Here is a 23794-nt window from a genome sequence, read left to right on the forward strand (position 1 = left end):
ACATAATAACATATATATAAAAAAAATTGTTAACATATACTTAAGAACTTTGTTTAAAGTGTAGTGGTGTCAAATTGTTTTAAATTTAAAAAAAGAATGCAGTGATTCAAATATTCTTTGTAATGCACATTGATATTTCTTACAACTAAATCATTTCAGTTTATTTTCTGTTCTCTCAAATTATTCATTTCTCACCTTGGCATTTAGCAACATGTCTTCCAAAATGAATTGAATCCAGACATGCACAACACTTGATGCTTCTCATGGATAGAACTTCTGTGAATCTGTGAGGAATTTTATGCTTCATTCCTGGAGGTTTTGTAAATTTCCCTGCAAGTTCTCGTGAGTGAAGTACCGGACTTTCTTGTCCTTTGGAAGTGGGAGAAAAAGTAATGGCCGAATGCATTGCTCGAGATTTCGGTGAGACTGGAACTTCAACAACGGAGGATGCAGATGGCTTGGAAATGTTACTAACTAAAATATACAGGAAAAAAATAAACAAAAACTCATTAAGTATAAATTTATTCTTAATGGAAAGAAATATTTTACACAGGTGAAAAATCTAACAAGGAAATCAGTTAGAGTACAATTATATTTAAAAGGTTGCAAAGCTAAATGTAAGAAATCTCATTAAAGGAAGTCATTTTTTACAATATTGCATTTTAAGCACACATTTTTAATGAAATGAGCTATTCTTTTTTAAAAAAGAGTGACAGACAAATGTGACAGAAATTCAAGATAGGACAATGATTTATTATTATTATTATTATTATTTGAGTGTAAGTGTATAAATTAGCTACTTGGCTGTTGCAAATCAGAAAAGTAAGGTAAGAGTACTCAGAAAATATGCAGAGATGCACAACCTTTTTGAAACAGTGAGCCACTAAAATCGGAATTGATTATGTTGAGGGCTACTTCAAAAAGTATGTGTGTGAGAGGGGGAGGGATGGGGGGTCAAATAATAAAAATTCATTCACAACATATTTAGCACTGCTTTTGGATATACTCTGTTTTATTTCAAAAAACATAGCTAATTTTTACACTCATGCAGAGAAAATGGTAAAAAAATCTATAAATTAAAATGTTAAGTTAGAAATAAACTAAGTACAAAATTAGTAAGCATAGCTTAATACACTCATTTTCCTTTTATAAAAACTAAGCAAAGTAGATAACTAAAATTGATAGCATCTAATTAAAATTTAGATATCTGAGATAGATCACATTAATTCATTGAAATTATACATAATATTATGCCAAATTTTATGAAGGTTTGCAGGAGTGCTTCAAAAATGCAGTCATAGCAAGGTGGAAAACAAAAAAGGCTTCATTAGAATTCTATTCCTAGTTTTGGACTTGTTCAAATTCATGACACAAGTGTGTTAGCAGATGTATGCAATGTCAAACACAGTGGCATAAGCAGCTATATTTAAAGAGGCAGTTTTTTCTGAGGACAAATAAATAAAATGGCTAATCCAAGATTTTTATCTCACTGACATTTTTTGTCAAAATGTAATGAATCAGCATTTTATTTTTGTTCATTTTTTTAAAAAATTCAAAACAATATTATAGTATTAAAAAAAAGTGCAAACTCATTTTAGTTGTAAAAGCACAATTAAGTCTAAAGCATGTTTTAAATTGAGTCAATGATTTTTTTTTTTTTTTTTGAAATTGTTATATAAGTTGTATTTGAAGATAAATCATATACTCAGCAAAAAGGAATGAATGAATATATTGCAACATAAAATTTCACTGGAAAATTTCAAACAACAATATGTTTCCATTTTAAACGCTTTTTTCTGGGAAATGGCACAGAGGGCGATAAAAAATCCAAAAAAAAAAATCTGTATTTTAGGTCTGTAGATTTTGTACTGTGTGATACTTAGGAAATAATCAGAAAATTAACTAAGCAGAAACAGATGCTAAAAATTGCTACACACTAATTGTTAGCAATTCGTTAAAATTAGCTAAGCCTCAAGCAAACAAAAATGCACAAAAAGAGCTGAAACACAAAGAAAATGTCATATTCATACCATGTTTATTTCTCAGCTCAAATTTCTATTCAACAATTTTCATTTTGGTGAAAGTATTGTTTTATTACATTATTCTTGTTTATGAGCTGGTTTTGCAAGTGAGATTTTTTTTGGGAAGTGGTAGTTATAAATGGGAGTAAAATCAACCCGTATTCGACCTCGAAATTGTGAACTAGAATGATAAATTAGAAAATATTTCGCAAATTAGTTCTAAAAATTTAAAAAAAAAAAGTTTCGTTTTGTTATTTTTTTTAGAATTTGTTGTGGGACGATTCAGCAGGCTTCACAGACCACTTTTGACCCACGGGCCATAGGTTGTGCATCCCTGAAATATGTTTCACTTTTCATATAAGAAGCAAATCAAATGAGTACTAGTATTGCAGTTCAATTTAAGAGCCATCAACTACCTTCTATATTGAGCTCCCTTTTTTAAATGAATTTTTCAATCCTTTAAATTAAGAACAAATGCACGCTTCTGGGAAAATTTTCATATTTTTCTGTCTGTACAGCAATTAATTTTCTTAATGTTAAATTGAACATGGCATGACTAATTGGTAAAAAGAGCTAACTCAAAAAGTTTCTTTCTTCCAAATGAAAAATTAGTAGAATAAAAAAATGCTAACTTTCTCGTTGCAAGGCCATATTTTCTGCCCGGGCCTGACTTAGTTGATCTTGTAGTCTTCGACAACGGCTTCTCTCGGTTTCAAGAAGTTTTTCAACATCTCTGGATTGTATAGGAGTAGTACTGTCCTTTTTACCAAAGAGCCGAGTAAGATGGGGCTGAAAAAGATTTATTATTTAAATAAGTAATGCTGGTAAGAGAAGAAATAATACAACTTTAAGTTAAGTAATTAAGACAATTTTGGAGCAAACACTTGATCAGGAGCCTGCATGATGACTTTATATGACTAGTTTTATACAGAATATAAAGTCATATGATGGGAGATAAGGAGAGAGAGAGTAAACAGTTGGAAGCTACGTATAAATTTGAGATAGTTAAAAAGGGGAGGGGGGATAGATATAAAATGGAAAATACTTAAAAGAATGCAGAAACAAAATTACTAAAGAACTGCACTTACTGAAATGAGAGCAATTTATTGCTTGAAATGAGGTTAAAATTAGTTTTAGATAAGTACCTGTTATTGTTTAAGAAAACAATTTGAAGCAACTTTTGATGCAACAAGATTTTTAGAATTTGCTTAAAAAGTTAAATTCAAAACTAGATTGAATGCTACTCCAGTTTTAATACTCCTATGCAAATAGAAATGTTATAGCTAATATTACAGTACATTAAAGCAACTTTATTCTTCCTCTTTTTATGTGTTTTGTTTTGAAATAATGTAAATTAATAGTAGTAGGCTTTGCAGACAGTTTTTGAAAAATAATAGTAGGAAAAATAGGAGCAAAAATTTCAAAAATAGGAAAATTATGCTTTAAAAAATAGGGAAAAAAAAGGAAAATAGTTTTCTAAAAAAGGAAGAAAAATGCAACTAAAATATCCTGATTACAAATGTATCTATGAAAAAAGAGCTACAAAGCTGTTCCACGTTTATGAAACATTTTTTCAATTAATGTTAAGAATTAGAAATTTTATTCAAGATAAAAATAACGGGAAATTTTTTTGCTTAAGAAAAATGCTTTACTTATATATTTCAATTAGCTAGTAGCAGAAAGCTTGGCTGTTGAAATAGGATGCAGATGATATTTCTTTGATGGTTTCTCCCAATCTCTACTCATACCCATCAAAAATGACAGTAGCTCTTACCCATATTTGAATAAATTATTTCAGAAAGGGCATAAGTCACATTTTTTTCAAAATTAAGTTAGCTGTGGTTTTACGATATTTGTATGTACAGAAATCTATTTGTGTAGCAGGGAAGTCAATCCTTGTACAAAAAAGTAATCTACTTAGAGGTCACATTTTTCGTTTTAGTTCAGAAAAAGCACAAGTCCCAGGTAAACAGATTTTTTTTCGTCCCTGCTCTTTTTCTTCCAAACCTGAGGCACGAAATGCAGGAAAAATTTTACCCCTTCTTGTTGGAAGGGTAAGAGTAATTTGCAACAGATTCAAACTTTTTTTTGGGTTTGGGTTTTGCATTTTTTTCGCTTAGTTTTACTGTGCTATTGGGGGGGGGGGGAGTGCAAACAGAGACAGCTTCTTCTTTATCTCTAAGGTTGTTTAATCAATAGAGTAAAAGGAAAACTGTAAAATAAATAACATTACAGGCACAAGAGCAATTTTTTAAAACTCTAAATTGATGTTGAATAGTTTTAACTTTGAGGATAAGGAAAGCACAGATAATCGGTGCATCAATAATTTTGCACTTTCGTAACATAATCTGCTGATAAGGTGCAGAAAATTAGTCTCGGTAAAAAGGAGGAAGCAGGGTTTGAAATAGGGTTCCACTTCTTGGGGGGGGGGGGGAAAGCACTTTTATAAGTATTGAAAATTTGTTTAGAATTTTTTAATAATTCCTTTTTATTTTATTTTTCTATTTATTCTATTTTTAAATTATAATTTTTTTAGAGTAATATCAACCCCATTTTCAAATAATTATCCAGTTATTTCGTGATTTTATTTTATTATGTTGGGAATTCCAAATAATATTATCAATAATTCACGTTTATTTTGATATATTTGGCTGTAATTAAATCCCTATTTTCTTTTATCTTGCAAAGTCACAAATGCTCAATGTATGTAACGTATTTCCCGATCTTAGACACGTGCGTGCCTTACATCATGAAATGACGATGTTCCTTTTCCATTTGATTGGCCGCCATTCTAACATCGGGAAATGCGCATCTCAAATGCATGTCTTGTAATCCATGCAAATGACTCTGACTGACCATATATATGTTGCTTCAGTAGCTCAGTCTCTCTCTCTTTTAAGGCGCCGTATTTTAGTTTCATGGTCAGCCAAGTCGGCTGTTTGCCGTCATGCTCTCGATTAGGCATTTTATAACTGTAAACTTTATATGCAAACCTTAAGTTCAAATTACTGAAACCTCGATTACTTAATGACTCTTCATTTGTCATAATGCAAATTTACAAATAATGGTTTTGCATGTTTTCCTAAACTATCTATGGTTCGAGAGAACTTATTTTGCAATATCATATTTCATATGTAAATAGCTCGCCTAGGATATCACTGTATTATATCACCAAGGAGGAAATAAAAAGACATAATTTCAAATACAGATATTGTTTTCTGAAAAGGACTCCAGTTACACTCTGCAACTAAAAAGTGCACTAATTAAATTAGTCATCGGTGCGATAACTTCATTGATAAAACCTCATCGCACAATATATTATTTCATTATTAATAAAATATTTTACAACTAAGTAACACACATACATATACACTTAATTATTTTTTTAAACAGACCATTTTTTGGATCTAATTATCCGAATGGGGTTCGGTCCCCCATTGATTAGAATAATTTTTCTACTGCACAAACACAGTTTTTTCTGACGATCAAAAAGTTAAAGTAAAAAATTGTCTATATCAATTGAAAATGGGCTGACCTTTCCAGCAGCTTTCCGATTGCATTTCGACCAGCGGTCGGCGGATAGGAATCAGTTGATTCGGCGGATCGGAATTCGTTGATGCCGGCGAATCGGAATTCGTTGATGCCGGCGAATCGGAATTCGCTGATGTAACTTGAATTGCTTTGAATTGACGGACGCTTTATTAAAAATTTATCCATCTTTCCAAAATGAAAAAGGAGCTAAGGAGTTTGAAATTTTTAAAATACAACCTTTAAACTTGCAAAGATAAAATAGCGAAAAGGATTTGTTGCATTTCAAAACGAGCCGAGCGTTTAAAGAAACACGTTGTAATCTATGACCTCTCTTATTTATTTGTATGAAAGAATGGATGACGTGGCCAGGAGTAGAAGTGGTTAACTTGTAACGTATAGGACATTTTCCATGAAAAATATAGGACACATTTTATGAATAATTTTGTTTGAAAAAGTAAACAATACGTAGTTTATATTATCTAGTTATTCTCGCAGCAATTATTATCAATGATTTCAATTAATCATACTGCATACAGTTTAAAAAAAAAAAAAAAACAAAAATTATAACATACCTAGAATGAGTTTCTCCGAGTTCTTGAAAGAATAACTTATAAAAAAACTGTTTACTTACGTAAAAATTTTTTAAACAAAATTTAAACAATGTGACATCTATTTACATTTAATACAATTATTTACAATTATTAATTATTTATATTTTTGAAAAGCTTCTGTCAAACCTTTTTTTCTCCGTTTCATCTTTTGCAAGTTCATTATTTTTATTACCAGCATAAAAAGAATTCGCGAAGGTTTTATCTGTTTAGCCATTTTTCATCCCTTGACTGCTACATGAATTAGACAGTGCAGAATCAATTTTTTCTTTAAGTTTCACTATTTTTTGTTTTTTTGAAGGTGCACCAACTTTTTCTTTTGCCTCTGACTGTTATGCGTCTTTATAAGATTTTTCCATTACTTTTTGAATTTCGTATTTTGAGAATAAATTTTAATAAAACGGATTTTCTTGGTAATGCTTTCCCAATCACAGCATCTTAATTAACCTTAAAAATCTCATTATAGCGTCAATGTTTAAGAGGACCTTTCTTATGTCAGTACCTTTTTGTTTACGAGAAAAATGTCTTTCAACAGATGATACAAACTGAGAAAAGGGCAAAATGACTAAAATGACTTTCACCACTACAAATTCTAAGTGTTTGTATTTAGAAAGCTGACTATCATTTCAAAAACATTTTTCCAAAATTAGTAGTTGATTTCTAAGTACCATCAAATCCCCATTCCTCAAAAATTTTAACATTATGTACGTAAAGATTTGACTCCATCTGTTAGTTTGCCTAGAGAATTTTTTTGTTAGTACTTAGGGCAATATATTGCCTAGATATTTTTCAGATGATGACGTAGCTTTGGAACATTCCTTTCTAATGAAGAGGATGCAACTTTTTTTAATTTCTAAAAAGCTTAATTTTCAATAACGAATTCTGCTAAAAATATAGCGTTACAATAATGTAAATCAACTTTTGCAAGAAATTCAAATTTTGAAACCAGGGAGAGTTCATTCATTCTTTTTTCTTTGTTTTTTTGCATAGTTACCTAAATTTTAGCATTTCAAATAGGCTTTTTTTTTTGTATATTTATATCAAACAAATCTTCCCCACATTTTGGTGTTTGTACCCATTCACTGACAAAGTACTTCATCAATAGTTAGGAGAGCTTGTTATAAAATATGGATCATTGAAGCTTTCTCTTAACACTAGAAAGACGGAAGCGGTCATTTTGACCGCAAACGATTTTCAAACACTCAAATTTTCTGCGTTTAATTTTCAAACTCTTTTTCCTTCATTGACTTTTCCTAACTATTTATGAAGATCTTACAACAGTATATTTTTTTTCTTTAGGATTATTATTATAGTCGCTATAAATGTCTATACCTAGAAAGACTGACTACGGTCATTTTGACCGCTAAGTGAACCTTTCTTTATGCATCCGTTTTCTTCTTTTTTCTCTTATCAGTTGTGTGTACTATGGACTATTGTTAGTTGTCAGGGTGAGTAATGTTCTTTTGAGCTTGAGTAGTACCTGCTGGTCAGGTTTAATTCTTTGAACTGTTAGGAAAATGCGAAACACCTGCTGGTTGCAGGGTTTCAGTTTTCTGCTATCTGCACAGGAGGTAAAGTTGAGAAAGGTAAATTTGAAAAGCATGTGACTGGACATGTGAAATTACTTTGGGTCTAAAAAGAAGTAAATATAAACAGGTAAATTCCAAAAATGTTTCCTGGAATTCTTTTGTGCACCAAAGCATATGCTTTGCTTGAAGCATTGTCGTTTATTTTCTTCGATGATAATGAAGTGCTCAGTCACATAATTATCTTCATGATGTCGAGAAGAACCGTTGACAAGCAAAACTTTTAGGAACAATAATTCCTGAAACTGTTGCAGATTAATCTAAAACAGATTATGGTTCGAATGAACAGTCTGACTTATCTGAAGAGAAATATATTCCTATCGATGATAATAGTTTGCTTTTATGAGATTATTGCGACTATTTTTCAGAGCCTAGATTTGCAGAAAAGGATTGTTCTTCTGAGTTAGAATCAGAAGAAACCTCGTTAATAAAAACTGATGCTCAAAATATAAAAAACAGTAAAATAAAAAGGGAAAAGGGTCCGACGCCGAAAAAAAGGGGAAAAATTCAAAAACAGAACTTTTTTTTCTCCAATTTCCTCCAAGTCACCTCCACTGATCAATTTTGCTGTATATAAATAAGTATCTACCTCAAGAAAAAAATCAAATATTGTAAAATTAAACTATGCGAAAATAAATCTACGAGCATTTGTTCTGATTGCAAAAAAAAAAAAAAGTTAATGGCTAATATACAGGTGACGTGATAACATAAGTATTTCGAAATACTGTAAAAGATAGTAATGTACGGTATCTTGCGATATTTAGATATTTTTTAAACCAAACACATGCATGGTTGATTATAGTACTTGTTAGTTATTACATGCTAAGAAAATTTCCTCTTTTTTGTACAAATTTGCTCTTTCTCAATGCCAATTGTGTAAAGCATGTGTATTTCACTTGATTGAACATAAAATTAAAAAAAAAAAGCTAAGACTTATTTGCAGACTATATTACGATCAAATTGTTAAATTAAACTCTGACATGTTGAAAAAAAAAATCTTTTCTATGGTTAAAAATCCCGAAAGGAGGAAATTTCCAATCTTTTAAGTATGGTGGTCAAAGTGACCGCTGCTAGTCTTTCTAGGTATACGCAAAACGCTGTCTTTCTAGTGTTAAAACAATTTTAAACATTGTCAAAAATACTCGACACCTAAAACAAAATTAAAACAGACAGGTTGTGCTAGAGATTCAAAAAAAAAAAAAAAAAGAATTTTTTTACATACAAACATCTCGCTTTTAAGCAGTCTTGAGTTATTTGTTGTCAAGCTTTGAAAGAATGAGTGAATCAAGTGACCTAAAGGTTTTTCCAAGGTCATTTTCTAAAAATATATACACCAAACAATGGGAATATAGGAAATATAAGACAGTTGCTAAAAATATAGGAAATATAGGACAGTTTTGATGCTTTTTTTGAAAATATAGGATATAGGACTACTTCTACCCATGCGTGGCGTTTCCAGTAGGGTTGCTCTTAAGTTTGATGAGACGGGGAAATCCGGATTGCGCCGATTGTGCTGGTGGAGGTGGGAAGCTTTTCACCAATACTACCGCACGGATGAAATTTTTTTCTCTTCTCTGCTTTCCCTGATGTTCGTTATCGAATTTAGGAATTGGGGGGGGGGATCCCGCACGGACCTTTGGATTGCGCGGGATTTACCGATTTTGTGCGTGTTTTGCGCAATCTCACACTCTATTTCAAACCCTGGGAGGAAGCATGATTATGCATTGAAAAAAATAGGAATAAATAGGAAAAAACATGAAAATTTTCAAAATTTTGAAAAAAATAGGAAACTAGGAAAAAATAGGTGGTCTGCGGACCCTGTAATAGCAAAAATCTATTAAACGTTTTCTGATAGATGTCCTAATAATTCTTATTTAAAATCAGAAATACTTTTTCTCATAAAATGATAGCAAATAATGATCATTTATTATCTTTATTAATTGATTTCCAGATGGAAACAAGTTTTTGTCTTTTAATTTTAGCATAAATGAGACTTCCTCGAAGTGAAAGTGAACCATAAAGGGCTTCATGACTGAAAAAGTTGGGAATCACTGTTAAGAAGATTTTACATTTTTCCTAGAACAACAAAACAAGATACAAGGAGTTTATAAAGTCTTGCGCTGCTAAAGAAAATGTATCTTTAAAAAATATATATATACTTTTTCTTTTTAAATTTTGATTCTTTATCAAGTTTTTCTTTACTGGTACAATATTAGCTAAAGCCGAAAACTGAAAATGAAGAAAAAAAACTCCCAGGGCAGGCCACAAGCGGGTTTTGGGAGTCAATTGGTCCTAGAACCTTTTGTTTTAACACATATTGCTAATTTTAATATGACAATCTATGTCGATCTAAAGACTTATGCCAAAATTATCATGTCCCAGAAGGTTAATTCTTTTATTGTTTGGCACAAATTATAAATCTTCTAAATTTTCTCAGAACTACGAAAGGTTGCACACATAGAAGTACATTAATGTAGTGAATAGAACTGCATAAAAAACTATGTTTAAATCTGATTGTTTTTATGCAGTTTAATTAAAACTAAAAAAAACTGTTTAAATCCAAAATAGCTTTTTTTTTAAATGATATTTCTACATCAGTGCAAGACTTTATAAGCACCTGTATTTTAAAACACTAATACATTATAGAAAGAGTAAAAATAAAATCAAAGTAAATAATTACCTTCTTTTTCTTTTCCATATTTTCTGCTTTGGCTTGCAAAAAGTCTATTAACTTTGTTTGTTGAGAAATTGTACCTTGAAGTTTTACTTTCTCATGAACATGATTTGCCTGCAATAAGTAAAAGAAATATATTTGAGGTAAGAAGAAAGCAATTTCAAAGTATGTTAACTTGTTATGTAACACATAAAACATCAGGCAATTTTAATAAGGATGAAATTTCAACTAAATAGTAAATGACAAACATTTGTGTGTCACAAAAGTTTAGAAACAACAAGATTTTCACGTTTTACAAGTTAAAAAGAGAAGTAACGAATTTAAAACAATTTAGAATCATAAAAAATATCATTACAATACTAACACTTTATACAAATTATAATAAACAACCAGACTTTATCATAAAATTTCAAACTTAAATTTTACTGTTCCAAAAGTTTATAGACAAATCAATATTTTTCTTTAATGTTCAAATTTTTAAGCCATTTTTCCTAATAACTTCAAAAACTCGATCAGGCATACTTAAAACAAGAGTGAAGAACTTCTGGCTTTAATGAAAACCAACTGCGCTCAATTTGCAGCCTAAGATCTTGAACTGTTGCAAATTGCCTCCCATTAGTGCATACATCCTCAAGCTAATATTCCCCAGAGGTTCTCTATCGGGTTTAGATCAGGACTCAAGGCTGGCCAATCCATAAGAGTTACTTGGTTTTGTCTAAACCACTGCAGTGCAGATTTAGACACGTGAATTGAGTAGATGTGTTGTTGAAATATCCATTGATTCCCACCAAGTAATTTTCCAAATGGAAGTAACTTCTTCAAGCATTTTCTAATAATCTTCGGAACATTGACGACCTTTCATGAAAGATATATTGGTTATTCTATTGAAAGAGAATGCTCCCACACCATGAGTGAGCCTCCCCTTGTTGTCTGCTGAAAAAAAATCTGGGTTCCTTGCAAATATCACCCCAATAATAAGCCCAGCCATCAGGACCATCTAAATTGAATTTCTTTTCATCATTAAAAAGAACACTTAATCATTCATTTGTCCAATTCATTTGATTTCAGACCTACTAAACACGAGTATCTTTATGCCGTTTTGTTAACTTCGGTGAACAACGTATTTTGCGATAAACAAGAAATGCACTTTGCACTTGCCTGCAGTCGTCGATGTACTGCTTTTGACACTGAAAAGCTTACTTCTTTACAAACTGACCGTGCTGACAGGTTTTGGGTTGAAACTAATCTTACCATCTCTCTGTCTTGTCGTTCAGTTGTTTTCTTTGGTCTTCCAGAACAAAAGTTTGCTTCAAAACAATTATCTTTTGACAAAATTTTATAAATACCAGCCTTACTAATGTAACACCCCCAGTAATTGGCACGGCACCAGTGATTAGCACTTCCAACAAAAATTTCCTAAAAAAAGACTCATATCCAATTTTTTTTAAATAGAAGGCTATATACAGGGTTGGCTTTCTGCCGGCAGAAACTCGTTTTTGCCATGCCAGTGGCAGAAACTGGTTTTAACCGGTTAAAACAAGCAGAAACTGGCAAAAACTTAAAATCGTCTTAAAAAACTAAAGTAATTACTAAATTGTCATATATCGATATGTAATCGGTTAGCGGTAACCGTAACTGTTATCTTTGTGCGTGAAGTTTCAGTTCTGGTACTGTTCGAGATGTATATAGTTGTGTGTTCGTGATGTGAATAATGTATAATAAAAATATTCCATTACATAGCATTATTTCAGAGGAGGGGAAAAGACCTCCAATAATGCTGACGGTTACAGTTGAGGGCAGCCCTATAGTGATGGAGTTAGATACTGGTGGAGCGATTTCTGTGATGAATATAAAGAAGTTCAGGGAAATTTCTAAGAAACCTTTGCAAAAGACTAACTTGGTTTTCGCTACGTATAATGGGGGGAAAGTTGTACCAATGGGAGTAGTAAATGTAAATGTTGAATATAACAATCAAAAATTGAAATTAAATTTATACATTGTTAGGGAAGACTTAGACACCATTTTAGGTAGGGAATGAATTTTCAAAATCAAAATAAATTGGAATTCAATTAAATCAATTCATGCACATGGGAAATATGATCTGAGTAAACTACTTAATGAGTTTAAAGAATTGTTTGATGATAAATTAAGGGAAATAAACAATTATGAGGTAAAATTGGAACTTAAATCAGACGTTACACCGAAATTTTGCAGATCAAGACCTGTTCCGTTAGCCTTAAAAGATCGTGTTGAACAAGAAATCGACAGATTAGAAAGGGAGGGAATTATCGAAAAGGTGGAAACTTCTGAATGGGCAAAGCCAGTAGTACCAGTCGTAAAATCAGATGGATCAATACGTCTGTGTGCAGACTACTCAGTAACCCTTAATCCTAGTATAATGGTACAACAACACAATTTACCAAGGTTGGAGGAGATATTTTCTTGTCTAAATGGGGGAAAAGAATTCTCTAAATTAGATTTTAAACACGCTTATTTACAATTAAAGGTTCACGAAAATAGTCAAAAACTCCTAACAATTAACACAACAAAAGGGTTGTACAAATGCAAAAGGCTTATGTATGGGCTAAACGCGGCTCCAGCTATTTGGCAGCGCTATGTTGACGGTCTGTTCCAGGGAATGGCAGGGGTTAAAGTGTTTATGGACGATGTTCATATAACAGGACCTACTCAAGATGCACATTTTGAGGCACTGCAAACTTTTTTTCAAAAATGCAAAGAGCATGGATTAAAACTAAATATGAGGAAAAGTAAATTTTTTGAGGAAGAGATTAATTTTTTGGGTCACAAGATTGACTCCAAGGGTTTGCATAAAACATATGAAAAAGTCTGTGCAATAGCGAGTGCCCCTAAACCAAAAAATGTGCAAGAAGTTCAAAGTTTTCTGGGGTTAGTACAATTTTATGGGATGTTTTGTCCAAATTTGGCCACAATTGCTAATCCGTTGAATAATTTAATGAAAAAAGAAACAAAATTCATCTGGTCGAAGGACTGTGAACAGTCATTTCATAACATTAAAAAAGTGATTTGTTCCCCACAAATTCTAGTACATTATGACCCTGCACTCCAAGTAACATTGGCAACCGACGCGAGTCCAGTAGGGTTAGGCGCGGTGCTATCCCACAAAATGTCCGACGGAACAGAAAGACCTATAGCTTTTGCATCAAGAACTCTTAACAACGCAGAGAAAAAATATTCACAAATTGATAAGGAAGCCCTTGCAATTGTGTGGGCAGTTAAGAGATTCTACCTATACCTAAAGGGACGAAGATTCATCCTTATAACAGATCACAAGCCATTAGTTGCAATTTTTGGATCGAAGAAAAGTCTACCAATTTTGGCAGCAACACGACTTCTTCACTATGCTTTGACTCTTCAATCCTTCCAATTCGACAACATCTACCTGTAATATAGTTTAGCCTTGCCTATTTAATTATTTCATCAAATGTTACTTTTAATATAATTGTAAGTGAACGTGACTTTAGGTTCTTAAAATATTGTCAGAACGACTTAAGATGATTTAAATGTTGTAACGTAAAGCTGGTTCCCAAATTCAACTAAAATAAAATACATATTAAACGTCAAGGAGTCTCAATACATTATATGACATGGTGGCAGCTGAAAACGAACCTAAATTCAGCGATTTTGGCATGATAAAGGTTAGTAGTTATGCAATATAATAAAAGGTCAGTTTATAGATATATTCTGGCTATTGCGAAACTGAGTGTTTAATGCTTGATTAAAGATTAGTATATCTTAAAAATGGAGTTGAAAGCACCTTCAAGTATGAAATTATCCGGCAATTTGTCCGAGAATTGGAGTAAATTTAAGCAACGTTTTATGCTTTATTTGGAGGCATCCGATAAAATAAGGAAGCCAGATAAAATGAAAGTAGCTTTATTATTAGGAATAATGGGCGAAGAATGTATAGACATATTTAATAGCTTCAAACTTAGTGAAGCAATTGGAAATAATTTCAACGAAGTTTTAAATGCTTTCGACAATTATTTTCAGCCAAGGACAAATACCGTGATCGCACGTTATAAATTCTTTAATAGCAGGCAGAAGGAAGGTGAATCTGTTGACTCATTTGTCACAAATCTGAAAAATTTATCGAAAGACTGTTGCTTTGAGAACCAAGAGGACAGTTTAATTCGAGATTTATTAGTAATCGGTGTACGAGATTCCGCGATGAAGGAAAAATTGCTCATGGAAACCGAGCTAACTTTGGGAAAAGCTATAGAGTATTGTAGGGCAAAAGAAGCCAGTACTAAACAAATTCAGATTATGAGTGAACATTCGGACTGTAATCCGAAAGACATAGATGCTGTTAAGGATAAAAATAAACATGGGAAAGTTTTCAATAGGCATAAAGGAAATAATGACAGCCATCGCAAAATGGACAAAAGTTGTTCCAAATGTAAAACAGTTCATGATTACGGAAAATGCCCGGCATATGGAAAAAAGTGCTATAATTGTTCTCTTTTGAACCATTTTTCCGTTGCATGTAAAATAAAGAAAAAGAAGAAAATAAATGAACTTAACAGTAATGATAAGTTTTCGACATCAAATGAAGACGAAGACAATTCAGTTAAACTAGACTCAGTAAAGTGTCAAATTAATACCTTAAAGTCAGAATGGAGAGAAAATGTTTGCATAAATAATAAAGAAGTATCTCTCAAAATTGACACTGGAGCCGAGGTTAATGTCTTGCCTTTCAAGATCTTTAAAGATGTGAAGAAAAATGAGAGTTTAGAAAAAACAGGGAAAAAGTTAACATCATACACGAGGCATAAACTGAAAGTTATAGGAACCTCTAAACTGATGTGTAAATTTAAAAATAAATCAGAATTGATTGAATTTTTTATTGTTGACCAAGAGTCAAGTGCGTTATTAGGAATTGAAGCTTGTGAAAAAATGGGATTTGTTCATAGAAAGTCATCAGTTCATGTTGATTCTGTGCTTGGTAAGGATATTGTTAAAGATTTCCACGAAGTGTTTACTGGAAAATTGGGTAAATTACCATACGTGTATAAGATCAAGCTCGATGCCAGAGCTGAACCCAAAATTTCAGCTCCGAGAATAATTCCATATTCACTAAAATTGAAAGTGAAGCGTGAACTCGATAAAATGGTAGACCAAGGTGTCATAGAAAAGGTTGTTGAGCCGACTGATTGGGTACATCCTATAGTGATAGTTCAGAAACCAAATAATCAAATTAGAATTTGCATGGATCCTAGGATGTTAAATAAATACGTTAAACGAGAACACTATCCTATTCCTACACAACAGAGCTTATTTTCTCAGATTGAAGGAGAATTCTTTACAGTTCTGGATGCATCTTCAGCATTTTTACAGATACCCTTAGATGAAGAAAGTTCAAATATATGTACAATTGCCACTCCATTTGGGAGGTTTAGGTTTCGTAGATTACCTTATGGCTTATCGAGCGCTCCTGAAGTATATCAAAATACGATAGAATCTATTTTTAGAGATTTAGAGGGTATACTTGTCTATATTGATGATATCTTAGTTTTTGGTAAAACTGAAGAGGAACATGATAGACGACTCAAAGCAGTTTTAAACAGAGCCAAAGAAGCTGGTTTGAAACTCTCCCAAGAGAAAAGTCAAATTAAACAAAAGTCTGTTAAATATTTAGGATATAACTTAACTAATGAAGGAGTTTCAGTTAATGACGATAAAATTAAAGCTATTGTTGATTTCAAAGCACCTACTAATAAAACAGAATTGCAGAGATTTTTAGGAATGATTACATACCTAGGAAAATTCATCGAAAATCTCTCAGACAGAACAGGAATATTGCGAAAACTACTGAGTAAGAAGAGTGAATTTGTTTGGACTAGTAATGAACAAAAAGTGTTTGAAAATTTGAAGAAATGTGTATCCAGTGCACCTGTTTTAGCGTACTATAATCCTGATTTAAAATCTACTGTCTCTGTTGATGCTAGCCAATACGGCTTAGGAGCAGTTTTACTACAAGGAGACCACCCAGTTTGCTATGCATCGTGTGCGCTTAATGACACTCAGCAACGATACAGCCAAATAGAGAAAGAACTTCTAGCTGTTGTGAATGGTTGTAAAAAATTTCACTACTTTATATATGGTACTGATACAGTTGTGGAGACAGATCACAAGCCTCTTCTTGGTTTGTTGAAAAAACCAATTGAAAATCTTTCGCCAAGATTGCAAAGAATGCTTTTTGAACTTTTAAAATACAGAATAAAACTTGTATATGTCCCAGGGAAGAAACTTTATGTAGCAGATGCTCTGTCTAGAAGTCCTACTAAGGTCTATGCAGACACAAGTTTCTTGGAGGGAGGAACTGCAACTGTACATACGATTCTATCAACAACAGATGAACGAACAACTGAAATGCAAAATGCTGTAAAGGAGGATGAAGAACTATCCAGATTAAAGTTGTTAATACAAAATGGATGGCCAAAACAATTTAGTCAAGTTCCAGAAAAACTGAGACCTTATTGGAATTTTAAAGAAGAGTTACATGATAGTAATGACTTGATTTTTCTTGGACATAGACTTGTTGTGCCAAAGAGCATGCAATCTTATGTATTGTCTAAATTGCATTCTGCACACCAAGGTATCACTACATGTCAAAATAAAGCTAAAGTATCTTTGTACTGGCCGAAAATGAGTGAATGTATTAAAGATTACGTGGAGCGATGCCAAGTCTGCCAAGAGCGCCAAACTGCAAATCAGAAAGAAACATTAATGCCTTATGATATTCCAAAACTGCCTTGGGAAGAAGTTGGCGTAGACTTTATGTATTTGGATGGAGATAACTTTTTACAAGTAATAGATTACCATTCAAAATTTATAGAATTGAGGAAGCTCAACACGAAAACTGCTACAGCAGTGATCAGTGCACTTAAACAAATATTTCGTACACATGGAATTCCGCAGAAAATACATTCAGACAATGGCCCACCTTTTGACAGCCAAGCATATTTGTCATTTTTAAAATCATATGATATTCAACCTATAACATCATCTCCTAGATATCCAAGATCTAATGGAATGATTGAAAGATCAATAGGGACAATGAAAAACATCCTTTTGAAAGTCAAAGCTTCTGGAGGCGATCCTAATTTAGCAATCTTGGAGTACAATAACACACCAATATTCAAATTGCCTTCTCCAGCAGAAATGTTGATGGGAAGACGCTTAAGGTCAGTGGTACCCCAGAAGACAATTTTACTAAAGCCTTTATTTTCCACTAGAAGCACCATTCAGCAACTCAAGGAAAATCAAAACAAGCAAAAATATTATTATGATTTTTCAACAACGAAATTAAAATCTTTAAATGTAAAAGATCCAGTGTATCTGCAAATAGATCATCGTAAATGGATACCAGGAACAATTATAGAGAAACACAGCAAAAGATCTTATTTAGTAAAGTCCGCAGAAGGAACTGTATATCGCCGCAATAGAATACACTTAAGACCAAGAAAGTTAGACGATTCCATCCCAGCGAAACAAGCTGTTCCAGTTACTCCTAAAATGGCAAGACCCAAAAGAGCAATTAGACCGCCAATTTGTTTTAAAAACTATGATTGACTTTTGATTTTGCTTTGAAACTTTAAGCCAAATTTGAATTTTTAATTTTCCTTTTTTTCGTTTTATTTTATTGTTTCATTGAAAAGAAAGGGCGTGTAATATAGTTTAGCCTCGCCTATTTAATTATTTCATCAAATGTTACTTTTAATATAATTGTAAGTGAACGTGACTTTAGGTTCTTAAAATATTGTCAGAACGACTTAAGATGATTTAAATGTTGTAACGTAAAGCTGGTTCCCAAATTCAACTAAAATAAAATACATATTAAACGTCAAGGAGTCTCAATACATTATATGACACTACCGTAACACCAAGGACCATGGGAATGCCGATTTTCTCTCAAGGTTACCGACTCAGTCAGAAGAACTGGAAGTCCGAGATGATGTTACGCTCTTCCAACTGCAACAGATTGAGACACTCCAAGTCACTGCCAGAGAATTAGCCAAAGGAACAGAGAAAAATGAAGAAAGCAGACCACTGTTGCAGGCAGTTCGAAGTGGAGAGGGTCTGAAGGGGAAGGAAGTGGAATACAGTCTCCAAGATGGCTGCATCATGTACGGATCTAGAGTCATGGTTCCAAAACAATTCCAGAGCCGGGTGCTACAGGAGTTACACGAAGGGCATTTAGGGATTGTAAAGATGAAAGCGATAGCAAGATCGTTCGTGTTTTGGAAGAACATAGACAAGGATATAGAAGAAACAGTAAAGAATTGTGTCCACTGCGCGCAAATTAAAACAGATCCCCAAAAAGCCAAAGTCCACCAATGGGAGTACCCAAGCAAACCTTGGGAGAGGCTTCATGTTGATTTTGCTGGGCCATTGTTCGGATATATGTACCTGATCATCGTGGATGCACATTCTAAATGGCTGGAAGCGTATCCAATGAAGAATACAACAGCATTTAAGACGATCGAGTGTCTTAGGGACTGCTTCGCGAGGTTTGGACTTCCACTGATGATGGTTAGTGACAACGGGCCACAGTTTAAGTTCGATGAATTTCAGATCCTCCTGAGCCAAAATGGGATTAAGCACAGACCTTCAGCTCCATTCAAGCCTTCCAGCAATGGTCAAGCTGAAAGGTATGTGTTTACCGTTAAGCAATCTCTTCGCGTCATGAAGGAGTACTCCGGCACCATCCAGCAAAAGCTCAGCACCTTCCTGATGCAGTATAGGAAGGCTCCGAACATGACCACCCTCCACAGCCCTGCAATGCTGCTGATGAAGCGTGAGATACGGATACGTTTCGACCTGGTGAAACTGCACGCCAGGGTCCAAGACAGGATTAGGAAGGATAACTTTCAGTTCTCGGATCATGTCTTTCGCATAGGGGACAACGTGGCAGTGCGCAACTACCGTCACGGTGTTAAAAGGTGGAAGTTCAGGAAAATTGTCAGTAAAGACGGACAACTCCACTATACCATCATGATAGCCAAAAATGTCTATTTGAGAAATATTCTCACTAATTCATTTTGAACGCTAAGTGTAAACTAAGTGTAAATGTTTTTACTCACTTGTATTTCTTTAATAATGAAAAGGCAGTTAATCTTGTCCCTTAAAGAACGCTTGTTTCAAATCGCGTATCGGAGAATCAACGTGTAAACATCAGAACGACTTCGAACGACGTGTTTCGTCAGGAAGAAGGATGTGACGTCAGAGCACGAGCGGAGGTGATGTAATCTCCCGATAGCTCCGCGGCAAATCGAATGTTCTGGAAACATCCAGATTGAGCTCTTACGTATGCATATCCGGCGTGACGTGCATTGAGTGCGCTGTAAGATAAAATCCCACCAAAAACATTCTGTAAAAAACTAGCCAAGTCTCGATGGAGCTGCTTGTTTATCTCTAAAAAGTAGTGAAATCTAAACAAAGTCATGACAAGTCAAAGGTTTCTTACTGCGATTTCTTTATTATTATAGTTAATGTTGTGTGACTTGGCCGTTAGACATTCTTTATACCTTAGTGGGTACAGGTCAACTTTGTTTACACGTTTTCCAAGTGGCAATTTTCCATCGTCAATAGGTAGTGGTTCTGGCGAAAGATTGGTGCAATGGTGTCATGGAGCACCTGGTTTTGTACCCTTGTGTACCCTTTAACGGCCAAGTCACACAACATTAACTATAATAATAAAGAAATCGCAGTAAGGAACCTTAGACTTGTCATGACTTTGTCTAGATTTCACTACATTTTAGAGATAAACAAGCAGCTCCATCGAGACTTGGCTAGTTTTTTACAGAATGTTTTTGGTGGGATTTCACTTCTTTTTGTAGAAACATTTAATTTGTGTTATGTTCGAGTAGACTAAAGTTAGGCTAGATTAAGTTAGAAGATGGTGTCCCACTACGCTGGACTTTTGCAATGACAGTCGATTTTTTTATGTACCAATAGTAGAAGGGGGCATTACCATATCTCTAATACACCTGAGGGTTCTTCATTAGATACTTCAGCTTTCGATTTTTGACATCAAATGATGCGGCCAGCCAAGTTGAATATTTTTTGTAAAGGTTGTATGTCGATCTCTAATAGTTTGGTTGGGCTCTTGTGTTTTCTAATCAGGGTCACTCCAGATCTTCAATTACTCTAGTTTTTACAGTTTTCCCTTTATGTGGCCATCAAACCCTAACTCTGTACCAAATTTCACCTCTCTGAGTTTATGGGAAGTACTAGTTCTATTTTGATGATCATGAGTGAGTGAGTGTCATAAATGCGAAACTTTGCTTTCGCTTAACTTCGGAACTAAATGACCTACAGACTTGAAATTTCGGATTTTAAGTATGTGATTATAGCTTACTGGATGACGAAAATTTCTGCGTTCTAGTCTCATCAAAAGGTTCTCAAATAGGGGCCTGAAAATGCGGCGAAATGGTTCCAGTAAAGGATGGTACGGCAGTGTTTGCTTCGTGCTCGACTTGGCGGGGGCACTGCCGCGCCCCCAAATCAGGGGAATGAGAAGGAAATCACTTCCTTCTTCTGCTCGCGTTTCTCATTTTTGACTGACGATAGTCTTATTTTTAAGAGGATCATTCGCTGGCGACGTCCTGCACTTAGGAGATGGCTTTTAGAATTTTGCCATGATAGTTAGGGACCTAAAATTTTTTAAAACATTTTAGAATAATTCATGTTAGGGTGTCAAATGTTTTTTGGAAAGATGTTCCTTTGGAACATGAAGATTGATTTGAGTAGTGTTGAAATCCCTCATACTTGTTTATACTATTTATCGAAGTTGAAGTTTATTTACAGTTGTTAATTATTGGATTTATAAAATGATTTAGCCTTTCAACTTGAATTCTGACATTTCATTCATTTGATAGCAACAGAAATGTGAAATAGAAAGGCATCTGCTAAACTTGGTGTTTACCTTCCTTACGGGAGTTAGACACAATTTGTTAGGTCAACACATCAACGTAAATGGGCAACTGTGGCGGCGCCACATTGACCAAATGAGGGACAGTGAGAATCTGGAGAACCAGGAATGGGAACGAATCGGCAAAGCTCCAAATCTTGCTTCCAGGGTCCACTGTTCTACTGCGACAACAGCAGCGGATGCTACACCAAATGGGAGTTCAGTGGAGCCACCAGCTGAACCAGTCGTCTTGCCGGCCAACACCAACCAGGCTGAACCAGCGACGGATGGCAACACCACCGCAGCCAGTCCTGTGTGGTCAACAGCAGATCCGCCTCCTCTGCGCAGATCCACAAGGTCTAGAAAAGCTCCACAGAGACTGGATTTGTAAAAGGGAAGGGATGTCATATATCGATATGTAACCGGTTAGTGGTAACCGCAACTGTTATCTTTGTGCGTGAAGTTTCAGTTCTGTTCTGTTCGAGATGTATATAGTTGTGTGTTCGTGATGTGAATAATGTATAATAAAAGTATTGTGCCGTATTAAATTATGCCTCTCCTCTGCTATGTGTAAAAATACACACATGCCCACTCCATCTCAAAGGATAAATACATCACATAAATGATAGGGTATGGTGGGGGAAGTGGTCAATGGGGGTAAAGTGGTCATTCGTCAAATAAATGGCTAAAAGCTTGGAAATAAATGTTCGAATGAATGTGAAAATTTTATTATAGAATAGGGCAGTTAGAAACTACATTCTGAATACAAAAATTTACAATTTTCAAAATTTTATTTGGTAAAAAAAAAATTTTGTATGAATATGAAAAGTTTTTAAATCTAAACACCTCTTTTAACTTCCTCAGGAAGTTTTGTTTGTTCGAATTATGAACAGATTGACTTCATAGGAAGCTTCCTACATGTCTCAAGAACTCTTAATCATTAGCAGTTAGCTGAATCTATTTTAGATAATTTTTTATAACAATTTAAGTAAGATGGGGTAAAGTGGTCATAATATTAGGCTTAAACAATTATTGTTCTTCTAATGTCACTTAATCATTAAGTATAAGGCAGATAGAAATTAAATATTAATTTCACTTAATATGTATTGTTTTTACAGAAAACGGGGTTAAATATACGAGTATATGCATATGCATACGCATATACTGTATACGCATATACTCGTGTACGCACGTATATAGAGGTATTCACATAAATGCACCAATAAATACGTATATGGGTATCTGCAGGTATTTTTAATCATGCATATATACATTCGACTATACACGTATATACTCGCTTATGCTCGTATATATATAAACACTTATATATTATGGTAGACACGTATATACGCGTACGTACTAGATTAGACACTTACATACATGCATATGATACACAAGTATACAGGGTGAGTTTTAAAATTATTAAAAGCAAATTATTAAAAGTTGTTTGAGGGGAGGATAAGAAGCAGGAATCATAAGGAACATATGGTCACAAACACAATGCTGACGCACTACATGCACACAAAGCCAAAAACTAATGGATGCAAAACAGGTCACAAATTTATTACACAAAGACAATTTTACACAATATTTTAGGTCTCAAGAAAGATTTAAAGCGATTGATGAAATTTGAGGCCTGCAGCTGTAATACATGTGCGTCGCAATCACAAATCACTCTCTGTTTCAATAACGAGAATTTTGAAAAACTTTCATCAGTCGCTGAGCCTTTGTTGCGAAGCTTGTATTAAAGCTACTACAGGCCGTATCTTTTAACAACTGCTCCAAATATTTTTTAAAAACTAAAAGGTTGGGTAAAATCATCTTTATGTAACAAATTTGTGATTTGTTTTGCATCCATCAGTTTCTGGCTTTGTGTGCGTGTAGCGCGTCAGCGAACGTAAATTCCTTATAATTCTTTGCTTCTTATCCTCCCTTCCCACACCCCTTAGATTTCTACCCAAGAGCTTGGATTCATTCTGTAGGCACACATGTATATAAGCTAATATACTTGTGTATACATACATGTACTGGTGTATACACGTAAATGTACGTATATACGTCTATACAGGTATATAACTGTGTTTGCTACGTATACATACCAGGGTTTAAGCTGGGTTCAAAAGTTCTTTAGCATAAAAGCTAAAATTAAGGGAAAGGTTTTAGCAAAATGCTAAAAAATGTTTACATTCTCATATTTTCTAAATGCCTCTGTGTTTCATCTCCAGTTGAAAATAATTGAAAATTTCTTCTATGATATCTTTAAAGCAATAAGTACAGCAGCATTTTTTAAACATAAAATAAAAGTCTTGGATTATGCTTATCATTAAGAAAACGTATGTTTGGTTTTTAGAAAATTGCACTCTCCTCCTCCTCCTAATGATGCAGTTTTTGAGGGGACATAATGCCGGATAAGACAAAGT

At 33.8% G+C, this 23794-nt stretch overlaps 1 protein-coding gene across 1 annotated transcript in view; it reads right to left on the bottom strand.

Annotated features, from left to right (window-relative positions):
* LOC129227452 (citron Rho-interacting kinase-like) overlaps window positions 1–23794 on the bottom strand; it is a 232308-nt gene that overhangs the window by 57421 nt on the left and 151093 nt on the right. Inside the window, exons 26-28 of the mRNA XM_054862014.1 lie at window positions 10427–10534; window positions 2654–2810; window positions 196–474 (exon numbers count right to left, since the gene is read on the bottom strand). Of these exons, the coding sequence (XP_054717989.1) occupies window positions 196–474; window positions 2654–2810; window positions 10427–10534 (544 nt within the window). The remainder of the gene's footprint in view (window positions 1–195; window positions 475–2653; window positions 2811–10426; window positions 10535–23794) is intronic.

Source organism: Uloborus diversus, chromosome 8, assembly GCF_026930045.1.
Source record: "Uloborus diversus isolate 005 chromosome 8, Udiv.v.3.1, whole genome shotgun sequence".
NCBI classification, from domain to species: Eukaryota; Metazoa; Arthropoda; class Arachnida; order Araneae; family Uloboridae; genus Uloborus; species Uloborus diversus.